This window comes from Wyeomyia smithii, chromosome 3 (assembly GCF_029784165.1).
Source record: "Wyeomyia smithii strain HCP4-BCI-WySm-NY-G18 chromosome 3, ASM2978416v1, whole genome shotgun sequence".
Lineage (NCBI taxonomy): Eukaryota > Metazoa > Arthropoda > Insecta > Diptera > Culicidae > Wyeomyia > Wyeomyia smithii.
Window position 1 is genome coordinate 67,834,763 of NC_073696.1, and position 20,288 is coordinate 67,855,050.

General features: G+C 37.1%; 1 protein-coding gene across 11 annotated transcripts; it reads left to right on the forward strand.

Annotated features, from left to right (window-relative positions):
• Positions 1-5,329: 5,329 nt before the first annotated feature.
• On the forward strand, positions 5,330-20,234 carry LOC129727180 (uncharacterized). Of its 11 annotated transcripts, none has more exons than XM_055684728.1 (9): positions 6,244-6,510; positions 15,312-15,417; positions 18,024-18,078; positions 18,144-18,185; positions 18,246-18,414; positions 18,856-19,056; positions 19,574-19,757; positions 19,821-19,875; positions 19,933-20,234. In XM_055684728.1, the coding sequence occupies exons 1-9, from the start codon at positions 6,491-6,493 to the stop codon at positions 20,049-20,051; spliced, it is 951 nt and encodes a 316-aa protein (XP_055540703.1). In that variant the 5' UTR covers positions 6,244-6,490; the 3' UTR covers positions 20,052-20,234. The 11 variants fall into 11 exon arrangements, with proteins under 11 accessions (XP_055540709.1, XP_055540712.1, XP_055540706.1 ...); XM_055684729.1 differs by having other exon boundaries at positions 6,245-6,510; positions 18,144-18,173; XM_055684734.1 differs by lacking the exons at positions 6,244-6,510; positions 15,312-15,417 and adding an exon at positions 5,330-5,511.
• Positions 20,235-20,288: the final 54 nt, after the last annotated feature.

The following is a 20,288-nucleotide window of genomic DNA, read 5'->3' on the forward strand; positions in this document are numbered from 1 at the left end:
TTCCAGAAACCGGATATTGCCATCTTACAATTTAAAATGCTGTCTAAGGTCGATTTGTGGCTCCAGTGCATCATTACGATTCCGGAAATACCCATATTGGGCGGTCTTTGGTCGTTTGCCGCTGTTTTTCCTAAACCGGGAGTCCATTTTGGAATTCATAATGGCATTTGGAGACAATTTCGGGATTTTAAACGTCATACTGGTGAAGGGAACACTTATATTGGGTGGTATTTGGTCATTTACAGCTTTTTTTTTTCAGAAACCGGAAGTCGCCATCTTAGAATTCAAAATGGTATCTGTGGTCGATTTTAGCTCCTGTGTATCATTCTTGATCCGGATATTATTATATTGGGTGGAAATCGGCATATATCACTCGACTCGGCTCGACGAGCTGAGCATTTTCTGTATGTGTGTGTGTGTATGTTCAGATTTTTATTCTTACTCACTTTTCTCAGAGATGGCTGGACCGATTTTCATGGAATTAATTGCAAATGAAAGGTCTTGTTGTCCCATAAAACCCTATTGAATTTCATTGTAATCGGATTTATAGTTTAGAGGTTATGTATCAAAATGTAAAAATCATGAAACATCATTATCTCGAAAACTACTCAACCGATTTGAACGAAATTGATTTCAAATGAACGAGCTATTTGAAACACCCTTAACTTTTGAATTTTATGAAGATTGAACTTGTGGTTCAAAAGTTATGAAAAGAAACGTGTTTTGAAGACCACTTAATCTCACTCATGTTTCTCAGAGACGGCTGGACCGAGTTTCAAAAAATCAGTGTCAAATGGAAGGTCTAGTTGCCTCATAAGACCCTATTGATTTGTTTTGCAATCGGACTATTACTTTGCCTGTTATGTTTAAAAATGTGAAATCCAGCTATGAAAAGGAACATATCCCGAAGACTACTTGAACTCAGTTACATTTCTTAGTGATGGCTGACCCGATTTCCACAAAATTAGTGTCAAACAAAAGGTCTAGCTGTCTCATAACACCCTATTGAATTTTACTGTAATCGGACAGTAATTTCGTCTGTAATGTACCGAAATATGAAAATCACGAAACTTCATTGTCTCAGAAACTACACAACCGATTTGATCAATATTATTATCAGATGAGCGGGCTAGTTAAGGGTTAACTGATGAATTATGATTGAACACGTGGTTCCAAAGTTTGGCTGCTCTAAACATTCCCATTTCATTTGATTATAATCGAACTTAAGCAACCGTTATGTATTAAATTGTTAAAAAACAACGAGAGTCTATTATCTCAAAGATTACATGACTTATTTGAACATAACTAGTGTTATACGAATGAGTCATCTCTCAAACTCACAAATAACAAACTTCATAACAATTTGATATGTGACTCAAAGTTTTTAAAAAGAAAAGAAATTCAAAGACTATTTAAAACTACACCTGCTTTGATCGATATGTGTGGCCTGAACATAATTTCAATGTGGTATCGTACTATTTGAACTTTCCAAAATTCATTGATTCCTTGCGATGTGCTTAAAATCTGCAAATGCACGACGAATCGGCCATAGGATATGATCAAAGTCAAGTAACAAATCGTTTGAAATGTTTGGTTTTATCGAAATGACAACATCTTCAACTTTTGGCTTCTGTACATCGCCTTAATTCTGAATTTATTCATATTGGGTGGTATACGGTCATTCTCAGCAGATTTTCTGGCATCAATCTGACACCGAAAATACCCATATTGGGAGATATTTAGTTATTTTGGCTGTTTTCCACAAACTAAAAGTGGTCGTCTTAAAATTCAAAATGGTATCCAGGGTCAATGTTTGGTTTCTATGCATCATCTCGTTTACGGAAATATCCATATTGAGTATTATTCGGTCATTTTCGACTGTTTCCTAGAAGTTGCCATTTAGCAATTCAAAGTGATGCCTGAGGTCAACTGTTAGCTCATTGCATCATTCTGGTTCCAGAGATACTCATATTGGATGGTATTTGGTTATTTTAGGCTGTTTTTCACAAACCGGAAGTCGCCATCTTGGATTTCAAAATGGCATTTAAGATAATTTCTGGCCTCTGATTGACATTCTGGTTGAGGAAACACTCATATTGGGTGTTATTCGATCATTTTCCGCTGTTTTTCAGGAACCGGAAGTCGCCAACTGAGAATCTAAAATAGGGTTTGTGGTCGGTTTCAACTGCTGTGTATCATTCTAGATCCGGAGATACTCATGTTAGACGAAAATCGGCCATTTTTGGCTGTTTTCTAGAAACCAGATGTTACCATCCTACAATTCATAATGGTGTCTGAGGTCAATTTTTAGCTTCTTGCAACATTCTGGTTCCGAAGAAACCCATATTGGGTGGTATTTGGTCACTTTTTGTCCTCTGGGCGTAATTCTGGTTCCTAAAACATTCATATTGAATGGTAGTAGGTCATTTCCGGCTGTTTGCCAGTTACCGGAAGTCATCATCTTAAAATTCAAGATTGTGTCTGTGATAAATTTTTAGCTTCTATGCTTCTTTCTGGTTCCGGAGATACTCATATTAAATGGGAATTGTCCATTTCAGGCTGTTTTCCAGAAACCGGATATTGCCATCTTACAATTTAAAATGCTGTCTAAGGTCGATTTGTGGCTCCAGTGCATCATTACGATCCCGAAAATACCCATATTGGGCGGTCTTTGGTCGTTTGCCGCTGTTTTTCCTAAACCGGGAGTCCATTTTGGAATTCATAATGGCATTTGGAGACAATTTCGGGATTTTAAACGTCATACTGGTGAAGGGAACACTTATATTGGGTGGTATTCGGTCATTTACAGCTTTTTTTTTCAGAAACCGGAAGTCGCCATCTTAGAATTCAAAATGGTATCTGTGGTCGATTTCAGCTCCTGTGTATCATTCTTGATCCGGATATTATTATATTGGGTGAAAATCGGCCATTTTTGGCTGTTTCCCAGAAACCGAAAGTTGCCATCTTACAATCCAAAATGTTGCCTAAGGTCGATTATGGAACATATTTGTTACCACGCAAAACATTCACCTGCCAAATATGGTTCCATTTAGTTGATTGGTTCGCGAGATGTGCAGAAATTTGTGCAGAAATTGTGCTTCCAGATGAGGTAGGGGCGTCGAACCATTATGGACATATTTGTTACCTCTAAAAACATTCACATACCAAATTTGGTTGTATTTTCTTGATTGGTTCTTGACCTGTGCGAAATTTGTGTTTCATTTGTATGGAACCGCTCCCTTCCAGAAGAGGGAGGGGTCTCAAACTATCATAGGAACCTTTATTGGCACCAAAAACCCCTACATACAAATTTTTACGTCGATCGGTTCGGTAGTTTTCGAGCCTACATATATGCATCAGATAGACCCGACTGCATTTTTATATGTATAGATTACAACATCAATATTTTAGAACCTAAAGAGTGAATATACATTTATTTAGAATATTCTAAGTCGGTTGTTTTCGAAGATAGAGGTTGACTTTTACAAAGTTGCTGAAAATTAACAGGGCTACAATTTTGTAGAAGATTTTTTTTCTTTCTACAAATATAGAAAATTTAGATACTTGATTTCATCGAAAATTTAGGTCACCTCAATTTCTAATACTTTTTGAATGAGTGCCACATCATATATAACAACTTTAAAGAAGAAAGTTTTTCTCTAGAATATAACTATCTAACTATAGATAGAAATTACCCCCTAAATTCGGTTTCTGAACCATGGTGCAATGGTGGTTCGTTTTCAAATAACTAGGCATGTAAATTGTGCACTGCAGCATCGAAACTTTCAATGCTGATGCATCCATTTTACACGGATGGGATGTTATTTGCATCTCATTACTTCTTCCTGCTTGGAATTCTACTCAATGTGTTGCTTGTTTCACTACGATTGGAAAATATTCCAATCAAAAGTATTGGGTAGAGAACATTTCAATAAAGATTTTGCTCGAATGCGACATGTATTAGTTAGTATTGCTAGCTAAAGAACATTCGCTCGAAATTGTTTCGTCTACTTTTTTTAAATTTTGCGTTAGGGGAACTAACCGATTGCAAGAAAAAATTCAAGATTAGTTTAAAGGCGAAGTTTCAGCCAAATAAAAAACGACAACAAATAAAAATATTAAAGTTGAGACATTTTTTATGGTATTGCTCTAAGGTTTCTTTTTTATTATATATTAATTAAAAAGTTGACCTTCAACTTATGAATTTCAGTCCTTTTACGAAAAATTTCAAGACAAGTTTCGTTCAGTTTCTGAACCATCGGAATTTCGAGAAATTTGACTCAGCCTTGCAAGTATCATTTATGATCTCCCAACAGCGTTTTCAACAACATTCATGACAGATCCTTTCACAAGTGAGGTAATTCAACAGTATAATAAAGATGTCTTTTGCCGTAAAGCAGGGGATTATACAGACATGGGTATTGTTAGTTGAATAGATAGTTTTTTGTTACGTTTTCCCGCCCAATCTCATTCAAGATGATTATTGATTTTTTTAGGAATATTGTAGTTTAATAGTCTATTCATATTACTGCATCGTTCGGTTGAGAATGCTTTTTGCTATCTAAAAAGTGGCTACAATATTTTAATGCCACCGATGAACACAATGGTGAATGTAAATGCCTTTTAAGGATTATTTAAAATGATGAGAAACTTACTCGTGGGAACTGTCTCATGAAAAAAGCAAAAAGGCGATTTTTTTTCAGGAGTAATCACATTTTAACTCAAATAATGATGAATGCTGCAACGTTTAATATTCCATGATATCTTATAATAGGTTTAGACCAATCCTTAATTTTCAAACAAGGAATGTAGCTAATAAAATTTGTAATAATATTAGAAACAAATTAGAGGTAGTCTAATACACCATATACCACTTATATTTACTGTTTGTACGGATTGCCTAAAAAAACCTATGATTAGGTGGGATGAAATTGGTGTTGATTACTAAAAATCGACTATGGAAACTGTAGACCTCGAATACTGTAGAAACAGATGATGGAATCTCCAAGGCAGGTTTTGCTACTACCACCCATTCAGGTATGCCATTTTTATACATGTTATAAGAAATGGCCGTTGGTCACTAACTGAATGCAAGGGCAAACAAAGTTAAAAGTATCCCATTGTAGTAGTTTTAATCTTCAGTGCATTTGAAATATAATATCCAAAATTACCAATCACTTGACTGAACATAAAATGCACCTAGAAGCAAGCTAATAAATAATGGTAAAATAATAACTCTCAAAAGTATACATTCACTGATAGGTGTATTGAACCATGTATGTTTTCCATATAAAACAACCGGTTCGATCTTCTCTTCGTTTCATTCTGACAGAGAGTGTCGAAGACGACGACGACAACGACGAATCTTTCGATCCAAGAGCGAGTGCCCAGTGTCCGTGAACTTGACCGTACAGAAGAAAAGTTTAGTAGAAAAAAAAACAGTGCGCGTTTCATACCGCACCAGTAGCAATATAAACGCAGTGATTTGGAAAATAAAACACGGTACGGAAGGTGAATAATTGGGTAGTGATTTTGACCGCTGCGCTACGTTTGGATTGTTTTCGTTTAATAAGTGTCAGGTTTAGGACGAGTCTTCAAGAGCAGTTTATGGGAGAGACGTGTTGCGAAGCCACGACGTAGATGATCAGCACCTACATTGACGTCCAGCTGGGAAACAAGATTTTCGAAAGCTTCATTTCCTGTTTCCTACTCTCCCTGAGTGTCGATTGGTGGAAATTCCCCACATTTAATTCGCTGCCGTAATTGGGCGAATATGTAAATTAAGAAAAAAGTTGAGCTTGCATACTAAAATTTAGTTCAATCTTAGCCGAAAGCTGTTCGGAATAGTCATTTGTTAGAGAGTTGCTCAGGAGAAAAGACCCGCTGAGAAGAAGATATACCGGTTTTATTCCTGTTGTTTTAGCATCTAGAGAGATTATGTTGATTGCGAGAGTTGAAAACCGGTGTCGTTGCAATTGCAGCTGAGAAAAAACGTTTAAGCTCTGCGATCATTGTTTCTATTTTTGCCTAGATCAGGATTAACGTAATTTCCAAGTAAACCTTCAATGTATTGATAAGCACGCTAACCGTCAAGAGCAAATCGCGTTTATTAGCAACCTGCAAGGCCAGTCCAGCTGTCTCTTGGCGTTAATCACCGGTCGACGTTCGTTGTGGGTTAGTTTTGGACGTTCGTAGCCGGCACTGTGAATGTTTGTACCTACCGATTTCCTAAAGACACGCAACAATGACATCACCGCGCCAGAGCGACGCTTCTGTTTGGTCCACGCCACTTCTCGGTTCGTTTCGGGCTCAGTCTTGTCGTGGATTTTGTCGCGTAGTAATCGTTAGCAAGAGTGAATTGTTTATTTATTTTATTACTAGCAGCATCAGCAAAAGCTAGATTGTGTGATTTACCGGGAACGTAAAACCGAAAATATTTTGGCTTAAGTGAAATAACATTCGTTTGGTGCAGACAAATCAAGAAACCACAATGGATCGCAACTTTCAAAGGTTCGCCTGGCAAAAACTAGCAAGTTTTTTGTGTATGGTCGTTTAACAGCTATGAACTTCTTCCTCCGACGCTTCTTAATTCGATCGTGCAATGATTTTACCAGTTTAAAATACGACGTCATTTTTCGTGCATGACCTGATCATAGGATATTGCTCATCAGCTGTCAGTTTGCCGCTTGTTTTATACCACACCCGATGTTCCGCATTCTGTATGTGATGCTTTTCCTATGATTCTAGTACCTATGTATTCGATTGTTAATCGAACTAAGGTCATTGTAAGGTAGTCAAGGTCAGGTATTCACGTTTATAATCCGTTAGCGTTTTGTTTTCTACCTTCAATTATAAATACGGGAGTTAAAATGAATTTAGAACAAATAAATTCATTATCGAATTCGATAATTACGTTGTTTTTCATCCATAGTAGCTAATGTTTCTAAAGTGGAATATTCGTGGAGTGTCTTATTTAAATGTTAAGATACGCAGAGTTTGAGCGTGCGTAGAAATATATGAATAACAGAATTCAACAAAATTATTGGGCCGTGTTAGAATAGCTTCAACGAGCAACTCGTCTCATTTCAAATACAGGGCCGAGTTCAATCTACTCTTCTTCTGTAATATGGTCCAATGATTTTATTTCACCGATTTCTTTTACTACGATAATGCTTTAAAACACAACAATAAAAATACGGTAATTTTTAATCACTTTGCAATTGTAACCTATCATATAGAAATTTTCAAAACGCTAGAAACATGATCGAGGATGAACCATTTGGGAATCATTACTAAAAGTACTAGTTAAAAGTTTTCTATACCAGCAAGCCATCGCTACTGAAAATTGCGCGTGTAAATGACAATATATTGTCGAATAAATATCAAATAATTTTTGAAGATGTTGTTTTAGCATTGCTCATTGAATAATGCAGTTTGCTTAGCCACTGGCGATACATATTTACATTAGTACAGCAAATAGTTGAACGCACTCTTATCCGGATTTCGTATTGCCGGCGACTTTTTCACAAACAATCCTAGATTTCTATTGAAACCAGGTAAACTTTAATGGAACAAATATGTTTGTGTTCCAATCCGTTCATTTTCATGGTTTTGGGTTTCTGGTAAAAAACATTTAGCTAAGTTCCTATGGAGAATTTTCATGCAAGTAATAACTAGTGAAGGTAACGTGTTGAATCGAAGAACACATTTACAACAAATCGTGTGTTGATGTTGTTTTGTTGTGTTTTTATTGACTTTTTATTCCAGAGGCATTCGCTTAAACAAATCTCGTCTTTAAATCGTAAATTCTTTTTTCTCCTAATTTGGTTTACAAGCAATACTCCACAAAGCAATGGAGTTTCAAAAATTTTGCTAATGGCTGATACGTTTTACAAAAATTCTCAAATAGTATCATAATTAAAATTTATGAGCATTAGATTTTACTCTGGGAAAACCTCATGGATGTTTTTGCTGTATTCCATTATATTCATTGAATTTTCGAAACCTCATTTTCAAAAAGTAATAAAGTAATGAGTTAATAACCTGTCAATATTTTGAACTAAGCTTTAGCTAATGGCTAACCGCGATTGTATTGTTTTTTTTTTTATTCAATCCAAAAACCGTCTACATTGTTTCTTTTTATTTAACCGGATTTAAAATATTTAATCGGATTGTTTTGAAGTAGAATACTTCTCTCAGGAAGTTCGGCTACATAGGGATGTGAAATGAAAATCTAAAACTGAAAAAAGTGAGAAATATGTCCAATTTCAAATGCTAATAAATCGGTTAGTTTTCGATGGATTTCTCACGTTTTGGCAGCAATCGATTAGAAAATCTTTTAAGATTCCTACCAAATGCACGAAATTGCAATTTTATTATTCGAACTATTGTACTATTGAAAATTCTTAAGCCTTGTCAAAACACAAAATTCGACCTCTGATTGGTCGTTATACGATTGCTTTCCCAAGTACGGTCGGCAGAGTTATGGACCTAGTAAATTGGGAATGCATCATTTGGCTTATATAAGAGCTTCATCAGATAATAAACAGACATTTCATCGGATATTAAATTAAACAACTGAAATTTGAAGAACACAAATGAATATTCGAAGAGTTAATATTTTCTCGTTTTGCGCTATAATCCAAAGTTAATTATCTTTATCTACATGCATACTCTGACTATTATTACGTGTTTGCGTCGCTTAGTGTTTGGCTACGGTTATGCAGAACGCAAATAACGGCGCGATGCGATTCGGCAAGACGAAATGTGTTGAAATGTATAGCTCTACTTCGCCTTAAAAAGAGCTGTACATTTCACCACGGTAAGGCGAATCGCATCGCGCCGTCATTCGCGTTCTGCATAACCGTAGCCTTTGTTCCGTTCCCGTTTAATGATGTCGTATTAAATGTGCATATTACAATTCGGCAGCACTTCAACTTCTCATTTGCACAAAATCAAAAAATATTCAATGAACTTTATTCAAAATATCAAACAAAAAGAAATAACAATACTGCCAATGAACGGTCAACGTTTATTTACTAGAAAAAATGACTGACACGCAAGCAGCCGGGTTATCTTTCTTGTAAAAGTATTCTACTTCAACCTTGCGGTCTTGGCTTTGCATACAACCTTCCTGTGATTTTTTTTTGTTCTTATTTTTTCTATGCAAAATTGTTTATATGCGTATAGGGCGCTATTAGGGTGGTCGGTATTACCGACTTTTCGAAAAACCGGTATGTCGGTATTCGTCAAAATAAAAACCGGTAAAAACCGGTATTTTTATTTCATTAGTACTAATACAAACCAGGGGCGGCTCGTGGTCTTCGAACCTACTTGTTCAACTACAGAATTCTGAAAATCATAGTTTGGGTAAGTAATGACAATCATGTCCGCGAAAAAACGCAAGTCATATCTCTGTACTTTTTAAAAATAAAACTGAAAAATAACTGAATATATATACATAAATTAGGATTTGACATTTTTTTTTGCTTAGCGTCTCAGGTTGCATGATTATGTTTTTGCATTTATGAGTATCTACACAGCAAAAAAATCTGAATATTACACATCACGTAAAATATCATGTCATTTAAATTTCAGTTGATTCTGACGTAAACCACGTTTTTTTAGGAAATTATATGTAATAACATTTAAATTTGCGTGGAATATTATGGAATTTTTTATTATAAGCGATGGAGGCAATTCTTTACATTCGATTCGACATAAAGATTTTTTACTCTGTATGCTTCATCACGATCCAGATTTTTTTTGTTTGGTTTGGTTTTGGATCACTGCGACAATTGTTTTGATCTCTTGTGGTATACGATCGAGATACAACACTGGATAAATTTAACAGTGTTTTGAAAACTTCAATGAAGAAATTAGTGATATGATTACGAAGAACATAGTTTCGAAACTCATATTAACAAAAAACAAGCAGATTTTTATTTCAATTATCTTTACATCGCAAAACTTTGTTTTAAATTAGTAAACAACTCTCAAATTCTTAGAAAAACAATATTTAAAACTGCTGAGAAGAAAAAATGAATGAAGAAGATAATGAAATGGCGATCAGACAAGAATTTACATTTTACGAATTCGAAGGAATCGTATGTAAATACTTCTATGTTCAGTTGCTCTTCAAACAGTTCGTCCAAATTCAGTTGAACCTGCGGAAGCATTCATCTCAGCTAGAATTGTTGTCAATTAAATCCGCTTCGGGTTGGGCGTCGAAGCTTTGAGCATACTACAGCTGTTAAAATTTCACTTTTTCAAGGAGCAGTAATTTTTAGGATGAAATTCTTTATTGATTGATTATTTCATCCTGTAAACACTTTATATCAGGAGCAACTTGTTCATAACTAGGTGCAACCTGTGCAATTCACATGGAGACGCCAAAAAAAAAAAATTGATTCCTAATTAAAATTTATATATATTATCTATTTAGTTTCACTTTTAAATAGCATAACACGAATAATGACTTGCGTTTTTTCGCGGGGATTATTGTGATTATTGCCTCAAACTATGATTTTCATAATTTGGAGTTGAACTGGTAGGTTTCAAACCCACCAGTTGTCTCTGTAAGTATAAGTGTATGTAGAGATTAGCTGTTCTACTTAGAAAATAAGTGTTTTGCTTTATTGATATGAACTTTTTTGACATATTATCGATACACACAAACACACCGTCTGGATCCAAGCAGAACAAACAAGTAGGAAATAAAAATTGATAAATGGGTAAGGGTAGATTAATATTCAATGTTGCTTCTGTCTAAATGTATTTATTATATACAACGCCATGTGATTTTTAACGCCTACCTAAGTGGGTAGCATTCAATAACCTCAATATGAATTATGAATATTGTGACAAGTTTTTTTTTTAATTTTAAGAAAAATACCGAAATTACCGGTTTTTTCGCCTATCCAATACCGGTATTTCGGAATTGAAAAAAATATCGGTTCTACCGGTTTTACCGGTTTTTGTTTTACCGGTAAACCACCCTACGCGCTATCTATTTACATATTTTTGTTGGTAGAAGGAATTTATTATTTAGTTAGGGATTACGAGCGCCTCCATGCTAAATAATCAGGATATTCGCAAAACTTCAATCGACCACTTTTGATTGAAATCAAACGTTGCACACGTGCTTGCCTAAGCAAACTAAGTATTTTCCGCAGATGGAGGAATTTTGAAGACTCAAGGCTTATATCCTGCATAAAACTGTTTAATAACAAATCATAGGGAGCTAATAGTGTTTTACAAGAAAAAAAAAATAACAAAAATATACAATACAAATTTTTTGACCTCGGGCTGTGGAACCTCAGAGTGGTCAAATTTTCACTTATTTTGCCCAATGAAAAAAGGCATAGAAATTGTCGAAATCGATTTTTTTCAACCAAGTGTCTTAGAAATGCATAAAATTCCGAGATCTAGTGTTGTCTCAAAAAAATTTTCTCAAAATTAAACAACTTTCTGGGAAAGACTTCCAGGTCAAAAAATTTCTGACTCTTATAAAGACGATTCTTAAACTCTGGAGAAAAAGAGTTCTCTCCCGATTTTTCTCTCTGTCATTTAAAAGTTTGTTTTTTTCACCCATAGTTACCAAAAAAAAAAAAACTTTTTCGTTGCTCTTTTACGCCGAATACTTATTTCGCCACCATGCGGACGTCGTTGTGCCTCCCACAGAAAACAAGGTGTCTAGTATCAGCAGTTTATTCCAGTGGAGAAATATCGAGAAAATTTAGATGAAGAAAAATATCGAGAAAATATCCTTTTTAGACAACGCAACAGAAGGCAACTTCTGATACCTACCACTAAACAAAATTTAAAAAGTCGAACTCCATCTGCTCCCTATTGTATTATTATTGTTCTCGATTCGACCATTGAGTGATCTACGCAACGGTTTATTTAGAGGCACGCACGCTGCACGGTAATTGGTATCGCTAAAATCAGCAAGAAAATACTCTATCTTTCAAGTTGTTCTCTCCTATTCTCTCTTTTCAATATTCTCCAGCACCCAAATCTTTACTACAACACAACTCGTATTGAGAGAAAGTGATGTGAGCGCGCTAAACCACTGATTTTTGAATCCCGCTTTGTTACTGGAAAGTCATTGATTTTTATAGATCACTATCTCTTCAACATTCTCAAAATTCACATTTGTTTATAACCTCTCCCCTAGAAGAAATTTTTGGCTACGCCACTGAGGAAACATGAGTATGCAGTAGAGATGGTCGGGTACGGGTATTTTTACCCGATACCCGTACCCGACGGGTTCGGGTCGGGTTTCGGGTAACGCCAAAACATATTTTTCGGGTTCGGGTCGGGTACGGGTAATTTAAAAAGTTGAAGAGGTTGTTTATAAGACACGACCGCAGAGGTAACGTAGAATACGACAGCCCGTCTTATGCCAATGTATTTCTTGGAATAGGTTTGGGAATACACTGAATTGGGGTTAATTCTTCAGATAAACTTTGAGGTTAATTGTGTTTGTCAATGCCATTTATTGACAAGTGAATATTTTTTCAACATGACAAATTTTCTATTTAGTTTTGAATGAGTGATAATCAAATTCTACATGAGGTGATTTGTTAGCAATTATGAAAATTTCAACCGCTATACTGCTAGCCACGCACGCTATAAAGCAAGAACGCACGCTATATAGCAAGCCACGCTCTCTAGCCACACGCTCTATAGACATGCACAGACACGCTAGACATTCACATGCTATATAGCAACCCACGCACGCTATATAGCGTGCCACACGCGCTATAAACATGCACACACGCGCTACAGACATGCATACATGCCATAAACATATATACACGCTTTAAAGCAAGCCACAGACGCTAGCCACACACCTTATACATCAGGGACACACGCTACAAATATTCACACACGTTATGTGCATACATCCTGTATATACATACGCTGGATGATGGTGTGGTGGCTTCTCAAACCTCCTGGCGGTGCGAGTCTCTTTCAGTTTCGGGTTGTTTTTGCCCAACGATATCTGAATCGGATTACCGCTGGTGGGGTCCAACTCAGATCGAAGGGGAGCCGAACTGAAAGAGGTAAGAACTGCAGCTAACCAATACCACCGCCGCTGTTGCCCGCTTCTGATCCACTTTGCCCACTGCCATCGGTGTTGATAACTGTTGCTGCTGCCTGCTGGTAGTAAACTAATTTGCTTGAGGAGAAACAGTCTCTTATATAGCACAAAGAGTGCATTCCCGGCTAACTAGGCACTCCATTCTGTCGTCCTATTTAGGGAAAGGCAGCAAGCAACCAATCAAAAATCGACAATTGCGTTTCGACAATGTTCAACAATTTTCAATATTACAATAGTTTGAACAATCAGATTACAATTTTCTGCATTTGGACGGGTGCTTAAATGATTTTCCAATCGATTGCTGCAAAAATGACAGAAATCGGTTGGAAACTGACTGAGTTTAAAACGTTTGAAATTGGACAATTTTTGTGACGCTCTCGATGTTTTCGGTTTTGAAATTGGATCCCTGTATTGTAATTGGGTCCCTGTAATTGTTGCCGTAAGACGTATTCTACGTCAAAACCAAGGCTTCGGGTTCGGGTCGGGTACGGGCTTGAAAAATTCTCAACTCGTCGGGTACAAGTCGGGTACGGGTAACTCGATTTCCGGGCATAGTTTTGGTCTCGGAGGGAGAAGCCGATACGAAGCTGTGGGAGTGTCAAATGAACCAGAATGAGCTGTCAATTTGAATCAGTAGAAAAAAGCATCTTTTAGTAGCAGGTATTGTAATAACTTGAAAGTATTGCCTTACTTGAAAAAATATTCAACGCAAGCACTTTTTGTATTTAGTATGGTTATACAAAATATTTTGGTGTTTTTTTACGTGAAATTATAAATTTCATAAACTTTCAGTAATAATCCTGCCAGCGTATTTCGGTTATTAAACTTGAGCTTTCTGGATTTACGGTCAAAGCCGGCTTTATTTTGAAATTTGAGAAATTGCTTAACCAACTTTTGTTTTATGTAGCGACAATTTTGTAATTATTACTCGGGTATCAAAAAAAAGTAAAAAAATCCTTTGGTAACAATTTCGAACTATACACTTCATCACAGTTGAATGCTGAATGAATCTTTCATAAAAATTCTATTGAATTTTTATTAAACTCTCGAAAACAAAATAAAAATTTCAGCAGTTTATATGAATCATACGTATGCATACAACATGAATAATTGAAATCCTTGATCAGTTTTATTATGAGGTAACTAACAGGAAAAATGGAGCCCACATTCTCCGTACACAGTTATGAACAGATATTTTGCTGCGTGATAAAATGGTCAAATCTTTCTACATCAGACGAGCGGACGTACTCAAAGACACATGCTACGCTGGATTCTAGGTGAACCAATACATCGCCTGGATCTCTGGGTTCATTAACATTCGTTCACATGAACACTCGGTTCTAGCCTAACTCCGGCCATCATCTCGAGAAACCACATATGACAATTAGTGCATAAAATGTGCGAGGTATCCAGATATTTAAAAAAAAAAATAAAAAAAAACCAAAACGGGTCGGGTACGGGTCGGGTACCGGCAATTTCAGGGCATTTTTCTTTTGGGTACAGGTAGCTGGAAAAATTTGTTTTCGGGTTCGGGTCGGGTACGGGTATTTTAAACAAACCTGACTTCGGGTTCGGGTCGGGTACGGGTTTGAAAATTCTCGATGAGTCGGGTACGGGTAACAAATTTCCGATACCCGACCATCTCTAGTATGCAGTTCGAAATTCTACTGTAACGTCAAGCTACAACCGTAATTTTTGAGACGTCACATCCTTTTAAATGAAGTGTTATAAATTTTATAAAACGGACTCAGCATTGTTAGCATAACGTTCCGAACTTTTCTGTCTGAAATCTGCTTATGCACAGTACCATCGAATTGTGGTGAACATCACCGTACTGCGCATTGGCAGCGGCTTCAAATCACAGTTGCAATTTAATAAAAATCATTCATTATGTTCTACCAAATGCATATAACAGCCATGGAAAAGGCCGAATCATGCAATTGCAAATTCATTTAATTATCGCACAAATGTGTCATAGACAAGTAGGCTCCGCCGTTGTTTCATGTTCTCTTATTTCCTTACCTGCGTAAATTTTTTATAGAAGTACTAATGTATGAAAAATAAACCTCATTTCATTCTGTTCTTGATATTTAACTTAGAACTATATTCTAACTGGCTCCGCCTTTATTACAAGTTGTCACAGTTTGTTCCGGTTTTGCTATATAAAAGTACGAACACAAATCTTATTTATTTTGGCTGCCAGCGAAACCGGACCGATGGAGCTCTCACAAACGCAACAATATAACACGTATCAGGTCGCGTTGCGGCTAGGAAGGAAGATAATCAATTTATTCTCGTGTCGGATGGAGGTAAATACTAAGAGTTCAACTGTTGCGTGTTACATATTACCGATGTGTGACTGGGGGAAAATTCTGTTTGTGCTGAAGTTAGCTGGTGGCAAACTTGAGCAATATGTTTTAGAATACACTCGATTGGGATTAATCAACTTGTTGGTGTGGAGCGGTAAATTTCAGTAATATTTCTTCTGATTGGTAACCTTTAAGAGAATCGTTGTTAAATTGAATTTAATTTTAAATTTCGCGAAGTTTCGTGGGGGAAGTCAAATACGATGTGCCCTGCTAGTCCTTGCCATCCATGGTGAGATAGGTCTCGTCGTCCATAACCGGCGTCACGTCGTGATTCGCCGGGAAAATCTACTAGCCGCTGCTGCTGCGTCATTGGCTGAAGCTCTGAGACCAGTAGACGGAACTGCCGCTTCCTGACGTGTATGTCCTTGTTTGCCAGGCACTTTTTCTCTGTTTGGCTGGTTGCACCGACCTCCCGACCAAGCGCTCTTATCGCCACTTTTTTCTCGGTCTTCCTCTTCAGTATCCCTTAAGAGCTTCTTGTCTCTCAGGGTCGTCGGCCGCCCGGAACTGGGCTACCAGATGTTGTAGATACCGAAATGGGCATACCCGGCTTCCACAAAGTGCCGCACAATGTCCGTTTTTTTCGACGCGACAGGCTACCATTTCTTGAACGCGCACTCTTTTGAACGGAGTAGCTTCATTGTTTTCACCATCATGGTTAGATTTCGACTGATAGAGCTGTCAATTTTTTCTGCTATCTCATGGGTTACTACCATAGATGCTGCATGGGCTGTTCCGCCAGTGTGTGTGAAGTAAACCCTCGAAAAATCGGCAGTTTTTGCCCATTTTTTATGCGACCGCGCTCTAATTTTTGGATTCAAAGAAGTGAACGAGCTCGAAAACTTTTTGTTTGAAGCATATGTCGTAAATTGCCATGGAGAGATCCCGATCATCTGCCACCTTACGGAAGCCTTTGCTTGTTGGTTGCAGTCTCACCCCTCGAACAGCGTCGCAGGGAAATATTTGCCAAAATGAGACACAATATTTTGACAGGCCGGTTTGATCCTAACTTGGCTGCAGCTGTATTGTTCCCTTTGTCCTCGACAAAACCAGAATCTATTGCGAACAAATGCACACCGCACGAACTGCGGCCTCAATGAACCTATTTGCCTAGTAGAGCTTCGTAGTCGCAAGGTTACAGAGTCCGCTTCGAGTAAGGATTTAGTAAGGATTTATTTATTTCCACACAAAACTTCCCTCCAGACCCAATAACCACTAGTCTAAAGCTTCGATAATATCATAGACTATAGCACGTTATACGCTGTTAAAGTGATAGTTTGCAGGAGTATATGATAAGGTCGATAAGGAAGGCCGTAGGTTAGTATGTCTGAAGGAGAAGACAAAAAGCACTAAAACACGAAGTAGGTTACTGATCAATAAGTAGCATTGCGAAAGGGTAAATAAAGATAAAAATGTGTGAACAGCGAAAACGTCCGGACAATGCCACAAAAGATCAAAAAACTACTGGTCGCAGTGGGGTCCATACAAAAAATATTATCGTATATTAAGAATTGTTTGTTATCTGTTATTATTTTCAAAACATGCTGGTCTTATGCCAGATTAAAAGTTGCCTTCCCGGCCTTTCAAAGCTGCTTTTCCCAGCCATATACATTTACTTTTATATTCAAATTTATTCATGAAGATTTATTTATCTACTCAGAATAATAATATATAATTTAAAATATGTTTTTTTAATGCTTTTACAGAAAATTTTATATATATAATTATTTTTTGAATAGATTTCGACAAAAGTGCGGTATTTATTATGTTTCGAACATGACAATATGTTTATTGACTGTTACAGGTGGAAAGGAAGATTGGCATCATGCAAGCCGTTTGAATTTCAAGAGACGAACCACCATGCAAGATTGTTGATAATTTTTTTTATTTGAACCAAATTTTTTTTCTGACATTCAAACTTACCTTAAAATAATTGCAAAAGGTTATTCTCTGTTGCTCGAAAACTTGAATCTGTTAACGTGATTATCGCGAAATTGTGTTTTCGAAAAAACAACTTTTTCGTCATTACGATTGCCGAATATATTCTTTTGATCTGTTTTGATGTTCGCTATTGAAGTTGTCAGTTTTTGATTGATCGCCTTTCTATGGATTTATTTTGCCAAAATTTTTTGATGCACGTTTTAACGCTTGAAACAAAATTTCTAGGAAAAATATATACAAAACAAAATGATACTGAGTAAGCCTTAAATAGTAAAAATGCTCAAATTATTCAACTTAGCGTTATTCATTCACACTAAAAAATTCAATATGATATTTTCATATTCTTACAGGGGGTATTTTCTGTTCTAAGCACATTTTTCATTATAAACGCAGCCCTATACTTATTACAAGAAGTAAATTTTGTTATTGTTGCATTTTTTCTTAATTTAAAGCTTTCGGTGACAATTCCAATTTTTTATTACCTAACCGTTGACAATTAGAAAATGTTAATATTTTTTACAGCACGCTATAGTTTTGGTTGATATTGATCTGCAAAATTCGACATTTTTCAGATAAATTGTATAAACTTTTTTTTTATGTTTCAGGTAAACATGTTAACAATCTTTATGATATGCGCTCTTGCGGGTGGAGCAGCTGCTGGTAGGTTCATGACCAAAAGAAGTTGTTTTCATAATTTGAAATAATTCCATTTTCCTCTGTTACAGGATACGCTAGCAGCCAATACGCTGGAGCTGGTACGTCAACTGGTCTCTACAATCAGATTAGCCCCAACGGCTATGCTGACAAGTACCCCTATACCAATACAGGTTTCAACGGGGGTTTCGCATCCAACTATGTCGGCGCGAACGGAGCGGGTGCGGCCGTTGGAACTGGTGCTTTTACGCCAGGTTTTGCACCCTTCCAACCGGTGCCAGCTTTCCCGAATGCCTTCGATTTCAACGGCTTCTTCCAGGGATTGCAGTCCAACTTCGCTAAGTAATGGTTCTGCCTTTATTCTCCAGCGCATCCAAGTTGATCCTAGGTTTACCTCGCGTGGTTCATTTGCTTTGTGATTCGGAGTCTTATTGAGATTCAAAACTTGTTATACTAACCGCTTGCCGGTCCCGGATAGACGTTGATGTCACGTATCTGCTCTAACGTAGTTTTTTGAATAAGCATCCACCATTGCAGTTTAATTATGCAATGTTTCAAATCCGCGAAGATATAACACACTTTTTGGTGGCGGACTTATCAACATGCAAGTGACGGACACTATATAAAACAATCCTAATCATTATTTGAGTACTTTGGCTGCCAGACAGGTTTTCTTTTTTCGTTTTTTTTGTAGGTTGTTGTTACTTTCTTGTTTGGTGATTTATATGCTTTGAAATGTTCATTCTAACAACCGATTCTGAATTAACTTATATTAACAATTAGCGCAGCGGCTGCTCAGACTCAGACTTTCACCACCCGAGGAGCAACGGCAACTGCATCAGCCTCGCAGTACGGACAGTATCCGTCTCAGCAACGCGAACATCAGACTCAGGAGTTGCCGCAACCGGGTCAGAGATATCAAACTAATAATCTTTATTCTCACCAAAACTACGATGGCTATAATAACTTCTACGATGTGAATAAGTAATTTCAGGCATGAAAATAACAACGTAAATAATGGCACCTTTTTTTGTTGGTTTCTAGATGTTTAGTTCGTTATTGCTCTGAAAACTACCTTTGAAATTTTCTCAAATTTACAACCATTTAGAAGCAATAATGAGGTGAACATAATCCAAACCTTAACACAATTGAATCATACACATCCGCGTTCTCACCTTCCGAAAGGTTGTCACCGCCAACGGAGTCGATAACACAGCTGGGAAATTCACGTCGAACAATGGGGAAAAACGAAATCATGACATCCGTTACGATCGGCGAGTCGTAAATAGGACCATTCATTACCACAACCTGTTCGAGACCCGATGCATTAAATTTCACTCCCGCATATTTCAGTTCTTCCATACTCCCTCTCACGTTTTTGCATTCTACATACAATATCAGATGATTTTTTTGCACCATTGATACAACTCACAATTAATAACCAGTGTCTCGTTTTGTTTCATGGCGGTGATTTATCTTCGCTGTCGATCATCAACCGCAGCCTGTATCAGCAGCAATTGGCACATCAGAATGCTCTCTTCAATAGCATCCGTCAACAGCAGGCCGCTTTTGCGGCCAACGCAAACAATGCAAACTATGGCGGTGGTGCAGGCTATGCCGGATCCTCGGCATCCTACGGTCCGTCGGGATTCCATCAGACGGCGCATATTTTCCCCGAAAATCCGGTTCGTGAGAGTTGAATAATGTTGTTGTGCTTTGACCCCTTATTTGTTACTTATTTTTTTTAGTCTTCTCCCAATATAAACACGCGTTTCGGAAGTGACACCCCACCTGGTGGACCTGGTAAGCAAAGTTGATGTCGATTTTATGAGCTACATAAACATCTTTTGATTGTTGCAGGATTTGTCGGTGTGTCCAGTTTTTCGTCTTCTTCGAATATCAACGGACAGTCACACCGTGAGGCAGCAACTTCCGTGAACGATAACGGAAAGGTCACAACCTATCATGTCCGTTCGTAAATTCGACGGTTGAATGGATAAATTCATCGTCGGGGGATAATGTGGTAACAATGATCTTATCGGAATGAATCGCGACAGTATAGCGGTGAACGGCGCATCGGTTATGATGGAGAAAGTGCTTTGTAGAAAATACATACAATAAAATATAGGATGAGTATCTCTGGGTACTCATACGATAAACAATTGCATGTGTTTGATTTATAGATGTGTTATTTGCGTAAAATTCTTAAATATTCA

Excerpts from the sequence above, each read along its gene's own strand:
- LOC129727180 (XM_055684727.1), top strand. The coding sequence starts at position 6,491 with ATGGATCGCAACTTTCAAAG. Across the intron at positions 18,415-18,855 it reads TTGCAGTCCAACTTCGCTAA|CGCAGCGGCTGCTCAGACTC; the intron begins GTAATGGTTCTG and ends ATTAACAATTAG. Across the intron at positions 19,876-19,932 it reads CACCCCACCTGGTGGACCTG|GATTTGTCGGTGTGTCCAGT; the intron begins GTAAGCAAAGTT and ends TGATTGTTGCAG.